The sequence below is a fragment of the Trachinotus anak genome, unplaced genomic scaffold (assembly GCF_046630095.1).
Source record: "Trachinotus anak isolate AG129_WGS33_773 ecotype Australia unplaced genomic scaffold, CSIRO_AGI_Tana_v1 ptg000021l, whole genome shotgun sequence".
Taxonomy (NCBI): domain Eukaryota; kingdom Metazoa; phylum Chordata; class Actinopteri; order Carangiformes; family Carangidae; genus Trachinotus; species Trachinotus anak.
In genome coordinates this window covers 5,455,956-5,475,418 of record NW_027273872.1, presented here as the reverse complement: position 1 = coordinate 5,475,418, position 19,463 = coordinate 5,455,956, and the positions used below count along the sequence as shown (strand labels likewise).

General features: G+C 38.1%; 3 protein-coding genes and 1 pseudogene across 5 annotated transcripts; 3 read left to right on the top strand and 1 right to left on the bottom strand.

The window, feature by feature from the left end:
• Positions 1–474: 474 nt before the first annotated feature.
• Positions 475–12,380, bottom strand: LOC139606280 (uncharacterized). 2 transcript variants are annotated; one of them, XR_011684593.1, is made up of 7 exons: positions 12,248–12,380; positions 11,745–12,080; positions 11,308–11,652; positions 10,727–10,849; positions 10,059–10,120; positions 7,885–8,783; positions 475–520 (listed from the first exon to the last, which is right to left on the bottom strand). XR_011684593.1 is itself a non-coding variant. In XM_071458356.1 (6 exons), the coding sequence occupies exons 1-6, from the start codon at positions 12,288–12,290 to the stop codon at positions 8,631–8,633; spliced, it is 1,059 nt and encodes a 352-aa protein (XP_071314457.1). In that variant the 5' UTR covers positions 12,291–12,380; the 3' UTR covers positions 7,906–8,630. The 2 variants fall into 2 exon arrangements, 1 of the variants encoding a protein (XP_071314457.1); XM_071458356.1 differs by lacking the exon at positions 475–520 and having other exon boundaries at positions 7,906–8,780.
• LOC139606096 (uncharacterized) lies at positions 1,960–3,996 on the top strand. Of its 2 annotated transcripts, XM_071458120.1 has the most exons (5): positions 1,960–2,106; positions 2,208–2,537; positions 2,661–3,011; positions 3,138–3,269; positions 3,386–3,996. In XM_071458120.1, exons 1-5 carry the CDS (start codon positions 2,064–2,066, stop codon positions 3,463–3,465), a joined length of 936 nt encoding a protein of 311 aa, XP_071314221.1. In that variant the 5' UTR covers positions 1,960–2,063; the 3' UTR covers positions 3,466–3,996. The 2 variants fall into 2 exon arrangements, with proteins under 2 accessions (XP_071314221.1, XP_071314220.1); XM_071458119.1 differs by having other exon boundaries at positions 1,960–2,537.
• Positions 6,766–7,862, top strand: LOC139606124 (signal-regulatory protein beta-2-like; the record flags this gene model as incomplete). The annotated part of the gene is given in 4 exon segments (XM_071458145.1): positions 6,766–7,033; positions 7,144–7,269; positions 7,272–7,493; positions 7,684–7,862. Coding segments are annotated over 4 exon segments (786 nt in total), but the record flags the coding sequence as incomplete, so codon positions are not given.
• A 4,547-nt stretch (positions 12,381–16,927) lies between the features above and the next one.
• On the top strand, positions 16,928–18,556 carry LOC139606123 (signal-regulatory protein beta-2-like; annotated as a pseudogene).
• Positions 18,557–19,463: the final 907 nt, after the last annotated feature.

Below are 19,463 nucleotides of genomic sequence, written 5' to 3'. Positions count from 1 at the left end.
GGACGTAAGCTGGTAAATTATTTGGTGATCCCCTGACATTCAGGTTAGCTATAGCAGCGGTAGTCTCAAACAATAAATCAGGGCAAGAGCCACCGGACCAAACCACCTGCTAATTTTAAAGGCTAACCCAATCTGTTGAAAAGTTGTTAGGCCACCTGAGTGATGAGCAGGCTGAGGAGGAATCTCACACACCACTACATTTATTTAGACATGGAACAAAAATGGACATTCAAGGTAATTGTATTTACTTTTAATGAGGGAATTTACACAGTTAAGTTTCACCTTCTACAGTAAATCAAACTCATTGTTTCCTCCTTTTCATCACGTTTCAGGAACCAGCGTGTGGTCACAGACGGCTGGTGCAGTTATATTTCTGCTGTTTGCTGTCTTGGTTATAAGTCTGATCATTATAACCTTCCTCATTTGTGCCATAAATGAAAACAAGAGTGATCACAGTGGTAATAGAAGTTTTTACCTCTCTATCCAAAAGTAACACTACTACATCCTGATTGATTGTTATCTTTATATTTTCTATTTCAAACTCCAGCTGCCGTCTCCCTGCACATCCTATCATCTGTAAACCTGCATATTCAGTTTTATTTGAATAAAATTAAGAAAAAAGGGGTCAGGTCAGGCTAATGTAAAAATAAAAAAAATTGAAATTCGTATTTTGAATATTGTATGTCTGTGGCTAGTTAATGAGACCATGTAAACAAGACAATTCAGAGTTCAGTTGATTCTTTAGGCTTCTTTTAAACACATACTGAATCAATCTCTACAAAATGAAAAGACATTAAATTGATATAAATTTTCTCATATAATTCTTAATAAACAGGAAACAAAAGCTGAAGTATCATCATAAAAACTGAAAGTCGCACTATGTTTAAAAAAAATTCTCATGATGAATGATCAAAGTCTTCATTTATCTTAGCTAAGCTGTGTTCAAGCCTGGATTCATGGGACTAAAAGAAAGGGTCAACTGGAAGAAAAGACCCTTTGACTTTATACCTGAGCTTGAAAGCCCAACCACAACAATGCTTCAGTTTCCGTGCATCACAGACTGTTTGCATAACAGTGGTGTGGTGTGACTTTTACATATAGCTAAGCGGAGACGAACAACCAATACACCACCCCACGCTCTCCCACCACCTTTTCCTGATGGTAGTAGTAGAAGCAAATTGCCCTTAAAGTCTGCCTCTCACCCAATGCATGATGGGATAGGCATGGTGTGCTTTATCACAGAGGACTAACAGGCAGAGTGGGCAGGACATTACTGATGATGATGGACACTTGAACTGGCCTGTCCTGCTTTTGTTTTCTCTGTTGTAAATAGTTGGGTAGATTTTTTACCTTGCCAGCGGCATGGCTTTCGGGATGTCAGTGTTGGTGGGTCAGACCATCTCTTTGGTCCAAACTGAAACATCACACCAGTTATTAGATGGGTTGCCATGGCAACAGAAAATCATAGTCCCCAGAAGATGAATCCTTATTAGGAAGATGATTCTATGACTTTTTCACTAGCGCCACCAACAGACTGGCATGTGATTTCAAATGAAATGTTTCAATCACTGTTGAATAGATTGTAAAGAAACTTGGTACAAACATTCATGTTACCTTCAGTTCTCAAATCATAGTTAACTTCTATCTTAATGATACTGAAGTTCCCATGCACGGCTAGTATTTTAAATTCATCAAATCATTGCTTTAGTGTTTTGCCTCCTGCTATAAAACACTTTGCTGTTGATTTCCTCACAGGACAAATATTGTAAACACAACAGACATGTTTATAGTAAGACCTTCTGTGTTTACTGTAAGTGCCAGATTTAGGAACCCACCATGAAAACCAAATATGATATGACAAGCTCATGCTTCTGGTGTTGTTTCATGTTCTCAGTATGGAAAGTTTGGTTGACATATTTCCACTGTGGTGGTACAGTGAAACAGCAAAAGGCCAATCAGGTCGCTCTGACATTGTTCCCTCCCATTTGATATGACTACATTAAGGCGAATTGTGTTATAGCAGGTTCTAAATTGACTGATGTCCCAGGTGGAGAAACCAGAGAATGCTAATCATAATACATATGCTACTTGTGCTCAAACTTGGGCGTAAGTATTTACTCCAGATATATTTGAAATACTATGTCATCTTATGGCTTATGACTGTGTCTGTGTTGATGACCATTGCTCTGTTTTGATTTTATTTTCAGGATGTGCAGATGATAACATCTTTGAGACAAAGACTGTTGATGTTGGAGAAGATGTGACTCTAACATGTATCCGCAATAGCACTTGGCATTCAACACACTTATTTTGGATCAGGCTTGTTTCTGGAACTTTTCCTGAAAGTTTCAGAGGAATAATAGCCCCTGATTTTGAGCGTGTTAAGAAAACTCATCACATAACAGTAAAACAAGAGCCTGGAACATTTGTTCTGCATATTCCCAAAACACAGGTCAGCGATACTGCAGTCTACTACTGCATAAAAGTCAAAAAACAAGACATGACATTTCTGAAAGGAATATTTCTGAGAGTCAAAGGTAAATCCAGCACAAATAGCTCTCTATTTCTATATATAAATTGTGGTACATATACCCTCCTGTAATGTATCCTAGTTGAACTGAATTGTTGACAATTGTTTTATTGTCTTTTCTTTTTCATAGGACCAGAACCAGATGTCACCGCTCAAAACTTTCTATCTGATCCAGTCCGTCCAGGAGACTCAGTGACTCTGCAGTGTTCAGTCCTCTCTGCCTCTGAGAAGAAAACATGTCCAGGAGATCACAGTGTGTACTGGTTCAGAGCCGGAGCAGATGAATCTCATCCCAGTTTAATCTATGCTCATGGAAACAGTAGTGATCAATGTGAAAGGAGTCCTGAGGCTCAGTCAACACAGAAATGTGTCTACAACTTCTCCAAGACCATCAGCTCCTCTGATGCTGGGACTCATTACTGTGCTGTGGCCACGTGTGGAGAGATATTATTTGGAAATGGAACAAAACTGGACATTGAAGGTAACCACAACATATTTCTTTATAATGAGGAAATTATCATCATTTTATTCACATTACATTATCAACTATTGTAAATTATTTATTACTATATCTTAAATTAAATATTTTCTTCATTTAATATTTCAGTTGTCAGCACGTGTGACTCACAAGAGAACGATGCAATGGTCCTTCTGTTGTGTGCTGCTTTGGCTATAAGTCTGATTGTGATAGTCGTCCTTGCTTGTGCCATTGTTAAAAAATCTTGTGATTGTTGCAACGGTAAGAAAAGTCACTTGTATATCAAACTATTAAACTGATTCATTTGATCATTTGATTTGTCCCATGTAAAAGCAAACTTTAAAAAAAAATACTATTACTTATTTTTATCAATTTAGCTTGTGTCAGTCTGCAAACAAATGCTGCAGCAGCCAGTGGTTATCAGCAAAGTCAGCAGGTAAGGAACATACAGATGTAGCTAAAAAAAAAAAAAAAGAGTTTTTCTTTTATTTTTTTTTTTTTTGGTATGTAAATTTTGCACTTTATTTCCTCAGAGAAATGAGGACTCTCTCAGTTATTCTTCAGTAAATTTTACCAGGAGAAAACCTGGCAAAGCATCAAGAAAGAAAGAAACAGAGGAGACGATCTACACTGATGTCAGGGCTTTTGTGATTAACTAACAAACAAAAAAAAAAACAAATAACATGGCAGCACTTGTGCTTGCATTTCACCTTTGCAGTTGGTAACATAATATTATACTTTGGATAAACTGAAGTGTATGTAAATGTGCATCATGCATGATTTTGACATTTTTTAAATATATTTTGGACAAATTGTTTGCAAACATTGAATAAGATCTTTGAGCTATGTTTATGATTAAACTACCTTTAATACTTATGTGCATGTTCTCCCTATAATTGTGTGTCCTTTATTATGTATATTTTATTTTGGAGTTTTCAAAGATTTTCAAAGTCTTGAGAAAGCCATGAGAATAGTTTCTGTTGTCTCTTTTATCTTTTATGCCGTTTTATGGGTTTTAATTTCCTCCAAGACTTTAATTTCCTTATTCGTGCAAAACCTGTACTAAAGCTAATCAAAATGTGTGAACTTTAAACAATAAACCAACATCTAAAATGCGACGTCTGTTTTCTTAAAGTAATGATTATTTTGAAGTTCAAAGGGCATAATAGTTTTACATTTGTTTACTTTTTCTCACCTTTTGGCATTATAAAAAACACACTGATCTGTAGACACAAAAATCCCAATAGCCTTTCATAGCCATCAACACTTCCCAGTGCAACATTTTTTTTCCTGGAACAGAAAAACAAACACATGCAACTCTGCAAATAAAAAATACGCATTTAGGGGTAAAACAATATCAAAAAGTAGAATAAAAGCCTCATGGAAACTGTATGCGATTCGCTTGCCCATCACTTTTGGCCCAGAATGAAATATCCTGACAAATATTTGGCATTCAAGTTTGTACAAACATTCGTGGTCTCCTGAGGACGTAAGCTGGTAAATTATTTGGTGATCCCCTGACATTCAGGTTAGCTATAGCAGGGGTAGTCTCAAATAATAAATCAGGCCAAGAACCACCAGACCAAACCACCTGCTAATTTTAAAGGCTAACCCAATCTGTTGAAAAGTTGTTAGGCCACCTGAGAGATGAGCAGGCTGAGGAGGAACTTGTAGCCCAAACCAGTGATGTGATGCACATCTGTCAACAGATTGTACTGAGACAGGAGAAGAGAGCAGTCTATCAGACTCTCCTGAGCTCCTTCATGGTTGTTTCTGGAAGATTCTTTTCTCACACACCACTACATTTGCTGCATAATGGCAGCTTATACTCTACTTAACGCAGCAGATCCCAGTATCACATTGTGGATCGTGATTTTGTAATCCATCTGTAATCAATCTTCTGCCAACTCACCAGCTTTCTCTTCTTTTCTGTTTGTTCTCTGAGCTTCAGCATCACAGTCGTGCTGCACGTCCAGAACGTCATTGCTGCTGCCCTCTTCACACCTGCACACTTTCTCCAGTTATCCTCTGTTCCCATTTCCAGGCTCTATGCTGTTAGGATATCCAACATCTGCTCAAAATTCCTGAGAAAAACCTCAGCTGTAAATATGGTTTCATACCTTAGGAGAGCATCCTTGTACCCTTGAGGTGTTATGGTTACATCCTTTTCAAATATTTCCATAGAGAGGACCCAATACTTTCCTCAAGGCCTCGTCTCTGACCCACCAACAGGGTTCAATAATTACACCAAGTCATCCATATCTCCTGCCCTTGTTGGATGACTGTAATATCATTCAGTAAGGATTTTTTCCCTGTTCCTGAACCTCTCTCTATCTCACTGCACATTTCCAGAATGAGAAAACTTTTATTTTGTGCAGTCATCAATTGTCTGACCTCCGTTTACAGTCAGACTGATAATCACATAAATAAAGCACATGTTAATCTGAAAGCCTAGTCTACATGTTAAGCCTTGTATTCTTGAATTGTACCCGAAGGTTCCTGCTCTGAGTCTGACTCTAAACTGTCCACCATCTCCAGTTCTGCAGGAGCAACTGTAGCACCAGTGCTGCTGCTGCTTCCCTCTCCAGCTTTGCAAAGAAAAACCTCAGATCAACATATATTTTTGTAATTTAACCCACTGTTTACATTTGACCAATGCCTGTTTTTTACATCAATATTCTATTTTTCAGATATACATTTTATATAAATATATTTTAGGTAGTGAGAAGCAGGTAGACACTTTCTATGTGCGTTGTCAAGAGACATATGGATGTAATTTTTACACTGTGGTGAGAGTGAGAGAGTGGTGCCTGATGTCTGAGGCCTGTCATCTCTTTCCTGCTTGCTCTATTATCACTGGAAGGTTGACTGTTCATAGCAGGTCAAAATGACCCAGGACACCAGGAAATGTCCCACTGCTCCCAAAGGCCTGTGGAGCAGGCATGGACAGCTCTGTAATAACACTGGTGATCCAAATCAAAATTTAATTGGTCCAATACACTGATTTATGATTAAATGCCTGCCAAACTACTCAAACTACAGCCAACTACATCCTCAACTGCACATTGTGTTTAGAGCACATTAGGGTGCTAAAATACTAAACAGTTACAGTGTTAGCATTGTCCAATGGGACTCTGCTATTGTTAGGACCTGTCAATTATGACAACAACAAATTTATTGTAGAGGAGAAATGGCAAAAGGTACATTTCTATATTCCTGTATTTTTTTTAAACCCTATTCTCTCTAACTCCTGACCCAGACATTATTAGGGTGGCTGGGGATACAAGGTTTGGACATTTACATTGTGATTTTTCACATTCACATTCAGCATCCAAATTAGCTGCTGAGCAGAATGATGTTGTTGTTCTCCATTTTGCCTAATGCAAACTATTTGTTCAGGCCCATTTACTCTAAAACTGGGATTAGTGTTGTTTTTTTTATTTATTTATTTTATTTAAAGAGTGATCAAGAACAGATTTCATAAAAAAGCAATTGACCCCAAAACAAACATCACACACAGAAAAGGAATGTGTGATGAAAAGGAAAATGACAGTTTCACAGTCAAAGTGAATGCGGACTGTGCCTACCAAAATACAAGGCACTTCAAGACCAGTGAGACAGGAAGCAGTTTTGAATCTATATTCTGTTATAACCAATCAGATGCTTTGGTGGTCTGACCTCACGATCATCTCACCTCCTTCCCTCACTGAAATACCAACAAGTTCAGCTTGGGGAACCTGTGACCTTCTAATGTGCTTTGCCTCATGTTGGGATCAGCAGCAGACAACTCAGCTGGTACAAGCAAAGTGCCGGGGATACTCTGAAATTAATTGTGACACAGCGGAGACTTGCTCAACCTGAGTATGCACCAGAGTTTTCTGAATCCAGATTGAAGGTAAATACTGATAAGAATTTTATCAACCTGACCATAGTGAGGACGACTCAAGAAGATGAAGGACTGTATCACTGTGCTATCACAGAGTGGATTCATACTGAATGGAGTGGGACATATTTGGTAGTAAAAGGTAATAATGTGATCTACTTTTACAATTTTTTTCAGCATCTTTAAGCTTTTTTGAATTCCCTGAATATGTTTGGGGGTCTTCAATTTTTTAACACAGTTTGTATCACTCAGGAAACTCTCAGAGGACATCAAACTATACTGTTGTTCAGTGGCCGACAGTATCTGATCCAGTCCGTCCAGGAGACTCAGTGACTCTGCAGTGTTCAGTCCTCTCTGACTCTGAGAAGAAAACATGTGCAGAGATCATAGTGTGTACTGGTTCAGAGCCGGAGCAGATAAATCACACCCAGACATCATCTACACTGATGGAAATGAATGTGAGAAAAGATCTGACTCTCTGAGAAGTTGTGTTTATCGCTTCTCTAAAAACGTCAGCTCCTCTGATGCTGGGACTTATTACTGTGCTGTGGCCACATGTGGGGAGATTTTATTTGGACACGGAACAAAACTGGACATTCAAGGTAATTGTATTTACTTTGAATGAGGGAATTTACAAATTAAAGTTTCACCTAATACAGTAAATCAAACACACTCAATAAAGATCAAACATTAGCAATGTCTTTACTCTACATTTAAAGTCATCTTACCAGTAAATGATACTAAACATCATTTACTTTTGCTCATTGTTTCTTCCTTTTCATCACGTTTCAGGAACCAGCGTGTGGTCACAGACGGCTGGTGCAGTTATATTTCTGCTGTTTGCTGTCTTGGTTATAAATCTGATCGTTATAACCTTCCTCATTTGTGCCATAAATGAAAACAAGAGTGATCACAGTGGTAATAGAAGTTTGATTTACCTCTTTATCCAAGTATTACATTAAAACTACTTCATCCTGATTGATTGTTTTCTACATATTTTCTATTCCAAACTCCAGCTGCCGTCTCCCTGCACAAAAACGGTGGTGGTCAGAGGAGTCTGAAGTTAAAGTATTTACAGGTTGAACTGATCAAACATAAAATAACAAAACAAAGCAACAAAAATAAAAGTTCTTCAGTTTTTTCACTCCGTTGTCTCACATCTTTTCTCAGAGAGATGAGGACACACAGATTTCTTCTACAGTCACACTCACCATGATGAAAGTTGTCTCCAATTAAAAGTAAAATCATGGTGATGATTATTGTTTTTGTTGTGTGACCATTTAAACTATTTGTGAATGTGATTTGAAACTATATTAAACTATGTCAATAAAAAAATGTTTGCTCCTGCTGTGATCTGTCACTGTGCAAAAGAAGTGTTGGTTATTCTTGAGATTTACAAACAGACGTCAGAATCACTGAAATCCACGCCACAGTTCAACGATACAAAACAGACTTTATTAAGTTTTAAACTTTGACAGCTTCAGAGGGATTTAACAGGATTGATTGCTCGCTGCTTTTCTTAATTCTTCAATATCCTTCAGTGCAGATCTTTTCAATAAATGAATGAAGACGTAATTAATCAGTCTCCAGAAACTTAAAAAACAACACAACAATAAAAACAAAGAGCGGTCTTCAGATAAGTTGCTATATGAACCCCCCCCCCCAACCCCACCCTCCATCCCCCCACTCAACATAACCTAAGGTGAGAACTTGTGTGTGGTGCTCAGGCCCTGCTCTGCCTATAGAGAGGGGTGTTGCTGGTTGTGGTAATCTGCTCTAACAACAGAGTACACACACTCTTTTGGTGGATCTGTCTTCTTCTTTCCTCTTTTCACTTTTCTTGCAGAGAAATCCAGTGCTGCATAGTTCACTGCTGTTCCTTCACCTTCCTGCTAAAATATAATAATGCTTGTGTTAATTCAGAGATCAGAGCCATAACAGACCAGTTAGAGATCTGGGCGAAGCATTTTAAGGTTAAAAGTAGATCCTAACCTGTAGATCCTAACTCCTAAAAATAATGGACGTGTCAGTTATGATTTTTTTCTTTTTTATTTCTTGACAAAGACTAATTCACAAAGCCACTTAGCACTAAAAGTAGCACCTAAGTCTGGGAGAAGTTAGAAGTAGTCAAGAGGACTCCAAACTCACTAAGACCAAGTCACACAGAATCTTAAAGGGGCTGCTGCACTTTCTTAAATGATGCTGAAACACTGAAAAGATACAGACTCAATTGCCAATCAATCTCAACCCCGGTGTTTTGCAGGGCTGTGCTACCTGACAAAAGGGAAAATGCAACTTTGTAATTCTGACAACTTGGAGATCTGTCATCTGTCTGTAATCTGATCAATCACCAAACAATAAATGAGCTCTGTAAACTCCACATCATAGAGGAATTCACATGATTTCCTGTAGATGTTCGCCAACTACAGACAAAAGAACATTTTTTTTAAATCACACTATCAACACACAGGTTGTATTTGATGTTACCAATACAAATCTAGACATTGTTGCAAAGTGGCCAGGATCTACACACGGTTCCTGGATCTTAATGGAGAGTGGCCTGAGGCAGCTGTTTGAAAAGCATCATATTCCAGCTGGATGTCACTTGGTGAGGGACAGTGGATATCACACCCTACCTCGACCCACAGCCAGGACCACAGATACATTAAAACAGGTGGGGGCTGTGGTTCTTGCAAGTGAGCTCGTCTATGAGAGTTGACCTCAGCCATAGCAACAGAGTCTCACTCATAGCTTTAAAGTTTTAACTTCTTCTAAGTAAAAGTTTGTCTCAGCAGCTTTGTGAATAGGATTTAGGAGAAAACTTTCAGGTAGAAACTTTTAGTGTGACTTGGTGGTCAGATAAAACGCTTTGTGAACGCAGGCCCTGGTCTAGAGTGTAAAGTTAGAAAATAAGTGGCAGGATTGTTTTACACTGAATTAACATCATCATATTACATTTGTACTTAACTTCATGCCCATTAAACTTTATCATATTGTATAAGACATTATATAACTGTATTTTTCTTGTTATGAGTCATGAGTGTAATGTTATGTGTGTCCTGTCCAGATTATCTGATGGGCTAAATAAAATGGGTAAGGGCAGGCAGAACATTTTTGATCCACCTACCCCTACTTCACTAGACACACTACACCAGAAGCATATTTACCAGATCATTTGATTGATGCACAGTTGACTCGTTGTGTCCACATTGGGAAAGATTCATTGCTCCTGTTAAAAAATAAACACAAAGCTTTCACAATGTGTGTGAACATGAGTAATATGATCAAAACCATCATACATGACCTGCCTACTGCCTTACATCATTTCACTCCGACAGTCTCAACCATCACTAACCTTACAGGCAAGGTGGGGTACGTCGTTATTAATCTAAATCAAGGGACAGGATACAATATATATGGACTGTCTCTGTAATGTAGTTGTTATTAATTAAATTATTCCGATAATATCAATAAACCTGAGAAGAATCTACAAAATACGGACAATTTTCAGTTTTTTGCTTTATTGTTAGACAAATACACACATTAAAACCTGCAGCCTGCAGCATCAGCCCTCTAATGACCCACTGCTTAACTCCACTAGAGTTGAAAAATTGGAAATTATGATTTTTATTTATTTATTTGTTATTTATTTATTTATTATACGACACAATTTTATTGGTGTGTTGTGCTATAGGCCTAACATATATAAGTTACAAGCTAGTTTGGAAAACCAACTAAACAAAAGCCTACATGTTCTGCTTTAACAGGAAAGTGATTTCATACATTCAGACTTAAAGTAGTGACTGAAATGAGAAGGTGAATATGGTGAACATACCTTGACAATGTTTGCAAACTTTCCTTTGTCTTATGTAGAAAATTAAGAAGCCAATCACAGTCACACAGCAGGCCAACACTCCTCCAAGAACAAGAACAACTGGGCTCAGTTCTGATCCTGAATCTGAAAAACATTTCCAGAGACATTACGTGTTATTAAAATATCGAGTTTTGGGAGTAATCATTTGTTTTTTGAACACCACACAGTAGCATTTAGAAATGTACAATATGATGCTTAGTCAAAAATATCCTTTGTTGTTTTATTTGAGTTCTGGGCTAAAAACTTCAAGACAGATAATAGTGAATGCTGTGTGATTTATGAATGTAGCTTGAAATGGCACACACAGGTTTCTAAGGGGGGAAAAAAGCATGTTGTAATTATTATGAATTATCAAGTTCCCTTTAATATTTTTGCACAACAAATGGTCAAAAAAAGTCTCAGTGTAAAAAAAATTAAATCTAATTACCCTCCTGAAACCAACAGGCTTATATTGTTGATATTTATTTCCATTTCCATTTTTTATAGCTAATATAATTCATGTAAAAATCACTCATGTTTCAAAAACAACTTTAAACACCTACTTGTCTCCACTGTAGTTCCTTCACCAAACAGGATCTGTCCACATGTGACCACAGCACAGTAGTAAGTCCCAGCATCAGAGGAGTTGTGTATAGTTTTGGACAAACTGTAGACACAGCTTCTTTCCTCTTGTTCTTCTCTCCTGCTGCTATGAGTGTAAACGATGCCTGGATGAAATCCTCCTGATCCAGCTCTGAACCAGTGCACACTGTGTTCACCTGGACACTGGACTCTGTTTCCTTTGTTCGTGGAGAGAAGTGAACACTGGAGAGTCATTGAGGCTCCCAGCTGGACTGATGCTGTCTCCGGACTTTGTTGCACATAAACATCTTTTTGCTGATTATGATCTGTGTGATTCAGTGAAAAGGCATCAAAAATATTTCACAATCTAAACAGTTTCATTCACATCAACAAAAACCTTGAAAGGTAGATATTTTACCGTTCACAGCCAAGAATGTGCCATTGCTGAAGGTCTGTAAATATCCAGTTCCACTATGACAGAAGTAAGTTGCTTCGTCCTCTTTGCTGACATTTCTGATGGTAAGAAGAGACTGAGCCTCCTTTTTTGTTGCTGTGAAACGTGCAAATTTTTCACTAACTGTTATTTTGCCACTGATTATATCAGCAACTTTTTGGACCATATGTCCAAGAGGCTGCTTATACCAGTAAAATCCGCCTCCTTCATCAGAGACTGGACATTGAAAAGTAACATTGTCACCAACTTCAACCACAGTCAAAGAGATCAGGTGAGGAACCTCTGCAGTTTGAGTCAGAGCTGAAGAAAAGAGACAAACGAGAACAAAGTTACAACATGAGAAGACAAAATAAAACATCTAACATAAAAGATTATTACAGTGACTGGCTGGAGATACGTGGATGTGTTTAAACATAGTACAAAAAACAGTTTGCAGTGGTATTTTGTCAGACAAGTCGTGCACTTACACCCTGTGCAAAGAAGAATCAAAGCAGCCAGTTTTCCGATCATTGTGGTACAGCACCCTTCTCTTGCACTGCTGATGTCTTCCTACCTGAGTGGAGGGTTTAGTCACAAGATCATCACAGTTTACAAAGTAAAGTCAGTGATTGGCTGAAATGAAGAATATGACCTCCCTCCCACTTTTACCAAACCTGTGATGCATTTTGATTTGATAAAAGATGAACATGTACTTCATATCTTTATTTCAAGTTGTCCTCGTTCTGACCACTTAATCGTGACTGAAGTTTTTGTTGGCTGGAAAACTAGTTTTTATGTTTTTTGCTTAGTTTAGCAAAAGTACAGGACGTTTTTTAGATGGAGCAAGATTTCTGTTGTTTAATGCAGCACAGATGTCCTCACACACCGGATGTAGTGGAGGCTAGCTTGTTAGCTAATGAGATGCAACATGTAAATGTGACACCAGTGGAGTTGCTGAAAGCTTCCTTCTCCTCTGTCAGTGCAGGATGGTTGTTTTTCCTCCACTGTTTGTGCTGAACTAGGACATCATGTTAGGAGTCATGTTAGCAGCAGTGTGGGTGGTGGTCTGTGGGTTTGAGGGACAGTTGCAGGACAAAGGTGAGAGGAAATGTGAGCAAAGCCACACAGAGGTAAATGTTTGTGTGAGAGAGACAGAGGGACACATTTCCTATGAAGTAATTACATTTTATCAACCCATAGAAATATTGAGTTTCTTAGTAGTTTCTATTGTACAATGTAAAACACAAGCTGGACTAATGGAGTTTTTCCTCACAAAAGACACAAATGTCTCCTGATCTGTTGGCAGTGAACTCAAGACCATGTTTACTTGATCAGCATCACCAGTTTCTTTCTGACTAAAGTCTGTCCATCCTGTATTTAATGTGTCATTTGCTTTGTAAACCAGTCTTGCTGACCCAGGTCTTGTTCACAGTCTGAAGTAGTTTTTTGATTGTTCCCAGATGAATCAGGCTCATAGACCTGACATTAACCATGGGCCTCAACCACGTCTGTTTGTACCTGTGTGAAATAAGTGGTTTCAGCTGTGGTGTCACATTTGAGCCAAGTGCACATGGAGACACAAAGTGAGAGTAAGAGAGAGACTAGTAGATACAGTATACAGTCAGTGGGTTTGACAGTGAACTACTGTGTATTTCTCCACCACAACTTCCCACAACTGTAGACGGAAGCATGGCAACAAAAACATATAGGAAGCATTTTATCTTGTAGACACATTTAATATTTCTTTGTTCAAAATAATATACTGTATATGAAAATGCCAGGGTGCATGTACTGACATGAATAAACTCCTCTGTCTCTCTGACCTCACATCACTTTGTAGAGATATTCTGCATGTCTGCCTGGAGAACAACAAGCAAAGCCACATGCAGCAGCTACACTGACACACACAGCTTGTGGTGGGCCATTTCTCCACCCTCTGACCAACCACTGAACATGTTTACTAAGAACAGACCTGACTATGAGCTTCAACAGGATATGAAGTGAAGGAGGAGCTACATGAAGCTTCAGCAGCTAATTTTAGGTGATCAAACTGAACTTAATGTTCTCATTTAAAGTACAAATAATGTTTGTCTTTCTTATGTTTTTAAAGATGGATCTACAGATATCTACAAAATGTACAGTCTTTATATTCGTTCAAGTTTTATTTTAATGTTGGGTTTCAGTTCATTCAGCATTAATTTATACAGGCTGTCAGTCCATCACTGCACCAAGTGATGCACATTGAAACAGACTTTAACAAGACAAACAAACCTGTGTGTCGATAATGTGACAAACTAAACTTAAGATCACAGCACAAACTGCCGCCAAAAAAAAAAAAAGGATGGGACTGATTAACACCTCCCCCATCTCACAGCAGCTACCAGTGAAAAGCACAGAAAAGTGCAATTAAAAATCATCATAGCACAACATGACTGAGCAGCTGTGTGTGTGTGTCCTGTACCCTTTAAGTATTCCCTTAAATTAATGTTAATGAACAATAATACAGTATACAGTGGTGGTATTCAACCATGTCTGCCTCGGGGGAAGTTTGGGTTTAAAGGAGGTGAACGTTTCCACTCACACCGTATTGTGTGATATTTAGCTACTCGGCATCTGCAGCTGCTGTTTAAGATCAAACATCCTCCATGGGCGACTCAAAACGCTGTTTGTGTGACCAGGACAGAGCTAAGTCACCGATACTCTGTCTCCCGTTCAGCCCTATATCTGACAGCCTGTTTCTTTATTCTGATAGACACAGAGAGAGAGAGAGAGAGAGAGAGAGAGAGAGAGAGAGAGAGAGAGAGAGAGAGAGAGACAGGAAGAGCGAGGAGATGACATGCAGCACAAGCCCACGGGCCGACCTTGAACCCACTCCAAAGAGGTCAGAACGGAGCTGTAATGATATGTGCTCTACCTGGTGAGACACCACAGCATCGTACTGTAATCCATATGTGCAGAAGGCAACCACAGAGCCTGTCAGTCTACTGCTAATTAATAAACTTCCCCAATCAACATGTAGAGTAGAAGATCTGTCACAAACTGTGCTGTTATTATCCATGGGCATTTTTAAGTGGTTGCAAAAACTCTTTAGTTTTCTTAGTGGGTATACGGTGTAACCTGCATATCATGTAGACTACACCACTGTATTCACCTGGCCTTTTTAAAAGCTGTAAAACAGCAGTATAAGCCCAGCTTCCTGAGGCTAAAGTAGAGAGTGAGAGAAGAAGAAAAACCGCTTTGTATTTACACCTTAGTTTGAAACCACAGCCACAACAACGCTTAAGTTTCCATGCATCGTTTGTTTGTCAGTGGTGACTGTGAACGTGTGTTAATGTGTGTGTCAGATGCAGCAACAGTGTGGACACAAAGAAAAGGCAGAAAGTACAAAACAGGACTCAGAGTAGATGAAAGTATTTACTGCAAAGCTTTTGTTTGAAATTAGTTTTTCTCTGTCCATCCTTCTGTATATGTCACTGTGTGTGTGTATTATGTTTACAGGGGCCGGACACAGTGTTGTTTCAGATGATCATTAATATAACTGTGTGCTAATTTTCCCAACAACACATGTAGTATTAATAAACACTTTATTGTCAAACCAACATGTTCTGTCTTGTGGTCAACAGCATGTTGACCTTGATGACGGCCACAAACCAAACAAAATATGTTGATCTGACAAATATTGCTGTAGTTTTAACTCTGTAGTTTGTTCATTTATCTGTTTTCTGTATTTGAAGTTGTAGCAGACACCTCCACTCTGCTTTAGTCATTGTCTGATGCCAGAGTCTGTCACTGTTACTGAGTCTTTCCAACACTGTGACATGGCATCAGCCAGGATTTCTTTTTGTTGATCACCTTGCTATTTTTACTACGTTACTGCAAGAGAAAAACCTCTCTCTTAGTAACCTCTCTTAGTGGTGCTCTGCTACTGCCTTTCAGCAGCACCTTGAAAAGAAATGAAGTATAGAGGATGGATGGTGAGACCACAACCACCTCCCCAGCTCTGTATCTATGCTCTTCCTGCTGAAGTGACTGATATGAAGAGTGGGAGGGTCGTCACTGATGATGTGGAGCTTCTGAATTGGCTCATATGATATTTAAGATGGCTCCTCTGTCTTTGTGTATCACTGTGGCAAATGGTGGCATAACTGAGTGGTGACAACAGTGTTGGAAAAATAACCATTAATGTAGTAAAAAAAAAAAAAATGTAATGTGTTTTTGATGACAGTGATGAACAGTACCATCGACAGTCACAAGAGAGCAAATAATATTGTTTTGATCAAATCAAACTTAATCAATAACATTGATAGTGTTGAGGCCACAAAGCTACAGGATAATGAGAAAATTCACTATTTTGTGTTTGGTGCTATTTGAACAGCAACAGCAGCAGTTTTGATAAATAAATCCCACAGTTATCAAGTGTAAATGTTTGGACACAGAAACATGTAGAGTAGCAGTTATTAAGTCGCTCTCAGAATTAAACTGACTTCTCTGCTGTGAATCATTTACATCCAGTGATAATGTTTAGTGGCAATGTAGGAACTACTGTAACCACCCTGACTGAACAGGCCTCTGGTGAGGTGGAGGCTGGGTGCAGCTTTAAAGGAAATTACATGGTGTCATCAAACTCGATGTACTACTGAGAATGATAAAGATGTTTGTTGCCCAACAACAAAACCAATAGTTTGATTAGTGTGTGTGAATCAAGTGCACACACCCACAGTTCTGAGAAGAGGTGAAAATTAACATCATTAAAAACACCTGTTGACTCTGGTTGTGCAGAGGATTTAATCAGTTATTTTACTATGACAATATTTTTCTCACCTTAACCAATATCATAAAAAAAACTGCACATAAACAATTGTGGAAATCTAAAGGAAAATGTTGTGGATCACTGCGCACTTACTGTTCACATCAAATCATCTGTTGTGTTTACTCTCAGTGTCAGTTACAAAAACCTGAAACAAACATGAAACAAAAGCTTTTTGTTGGTGTTTCATGTGTTTAAGCCAGAAAGATGGTCGACATTATTTCCACTGTGGTGGCAAACTGACAGACCAGCATGATGAGAGGCCAATCAGATTGCTTTTACATTGGTCCCTCCCACTTCACACAACTACATTAAGGCAAATCATCTTGAAATAGGGTTTAAATTAACTGCTGTCTCAGGAAAATGCTGATCATATTCCTTTTAGCGCTGTTACTCAGAGCAGGACGTAAGTATATAAAGTCAGCTTTTTATTCTGGAATATATGTTGTAAGTTAATATTCATCTTCTTGCATCAGTTGAGCACAGGGCATATATGAATCTATCTCTGTTATTAATCTCTATCTAACTGTATTTTTAGGATGCACAGATGATCTGATCTTTGAGACAAAGACTGTTGATGTTGGAGATGATGTGAAGTTAAATTGTACCCGCCAGACATCTGATCATGGTGCCAACTTATTTTGGATCAGGCTTGTTTCTGGAAACTTTCCTGAAACCTTGGGGAAAACATTTTCATTTGATTATGACGGTGTTCATGAGACTCCTCGCATCACAGCAAAACAAGAGCCTGGAACTTTTCTTCTGCATATTAGTGGAGCAGAGCTAAGTGACACTGGACTGTACTACTGAATAAAAGTGAAACAGCTTGATATGGAATTTTTAACAGCAACATTTCTGATAATTAAAGGTAAATAAAATAAAATACACAGACATTTGATTTCATTAAGAAAATGTAATTACCATGCTAACACCAAACACCATTTATAACAGCAGTTTTCCTACATGTCTATATAAAGATCGTATATTTTCTATAATTTATTCATAAGTTTTTACATTAATATGTTTAAATATTTTTCTTTTCATTTAACTGAGTAAAGCATGTTTATGTTTGTGTTTGAAGTACCAGGACCAGAACCTGATATCACTGCCATCATTCAAGTCCCTCCATCTGATCCAGTCCATCCAGGAGACTCAGTGACTCTGCAGTGTTCAGTCCTCTTTGACTCTGAGAAGAAAACCTGTCCAGGAGATCACAGTGTGTACTGGTTCAGAGCTGGAGCAGATGAATCTCAGCCCAGTTTAATCTATGCTCATGGAAACAGTGGTGATGAATGTGAAAAGAGTCCTGAGGCTCAGTCGACACAGAAATGTGTCCTCAACTTCTCCAAGACCGTCAGCTCCTCTGATGCTGGGACTCATTACTGTGCTGTGGCCACGTGTGGAGAGATATTATTTGGAAATGGAACAAAAGTGGACATTAAAGGTAACTGCACAACATTTCAACATAATTGTGAATATAACATATTTATTTGTTTAATTTTGGAATCTGGAAGAATTCACTAATATCATATATCACAAAATATTTGTTTCTATTGCATCGTCACATCTTATCAAATCAGAATAAAGTTTTATTTTTTGGTTCTTATATAATTTCAGAACTCAACATGTGGGATTTGCAGAAGGCCAATACAGTTCTGTTTGTGTTGTCTGCTACTTTGGCTGTAAGTCTGATTGGCTTTGCCTTCCTGATTTATATCATCAAGAAGAAAACTTGTGATTGTTGCAAAGGTAACAGAAGTTTTTATACATGAAAAAGTATTTTGTAAAAGATAATTTCACATGATTTACATGACTCATCTGTGTAAATTCATCTTTCATCTTAAATCTATACAGCTGCAGATGCTACTACAGTCAGTGGTTATCAGCAAAGTCAGCAGGTAAGTTATATGAATAAAGTATGTAGTTGGAGAGTCATTGGCATGTTTTCTCTATACATATGTAAATGTTATTAGATTTTACCATCTCATAACCTTCTTCGTTATATATGTTCTCAGAGAGAGGAGGACTCACTGACTTATTCTGCTGCAACCTTCACCAAGAGGAAAGCTGGCAAAGCAGAGTGAAGGAATGTAAAAACAGAAGAGGGAGAGACAGTCTACACTGGTGTCAGGACTTTTGTGATAGATTAACAATCCAAACAGTTGATTTGCTAGTTAAAGCTAATAAAATTTATATCTGTGTCACATAAATTTCACATCTGATGGGTAACAATAGGTAACAACATTTATTTGGATAAGCTTAAAAGGGTTTAATGTATCATTGTGAAATTATATTCTGTCCATTCTCTTTCCATAACTGAATTGATTTTTTGCTAATATTTTATAAGAAGACATCAATTATCATGATGGATAAATATCCATATTTTAATATGGGAGATTCTACAACTCTGCATATCTCATTTCTATTAATTCTTGCTTCATTTCTCTGCATTTTTTTTACTTTAAATCTTTCAGAGGTTTATCTAAAGTATCGTTCTGTTATTTTATGTGTCATTGTAGAAGGTGACTGTGTGATATTTGTGAGTAAACTCAAAATTACTCACTTGTACGGTTAAAACAAAAGGAGAACACATGAGATGTGCACCGGCTCCCAGGGAAATAAAACCGCATCTCTCTGCCAGGATGTGTGATATGGTGGAAATCCTTGTCTATGTAGGTTATATATGTTATTATATGTTTTAGGTCTACATATGCAGAGCAGAATGAGTCAGTCACAGTGCGTGTGTGTGTGTGTGTGTTCAATTCAGATGTTTGAAGTTGTGTATGAGCTAACAAGGCTGTACCTCTAGGACCTCTACACCTCTACAAGGGGTGGTCCCCACAAGTGATGTTCAAAAAGTGGGTCCCCATCCAGCTTTGAAACCAGTGTGTGTGTGT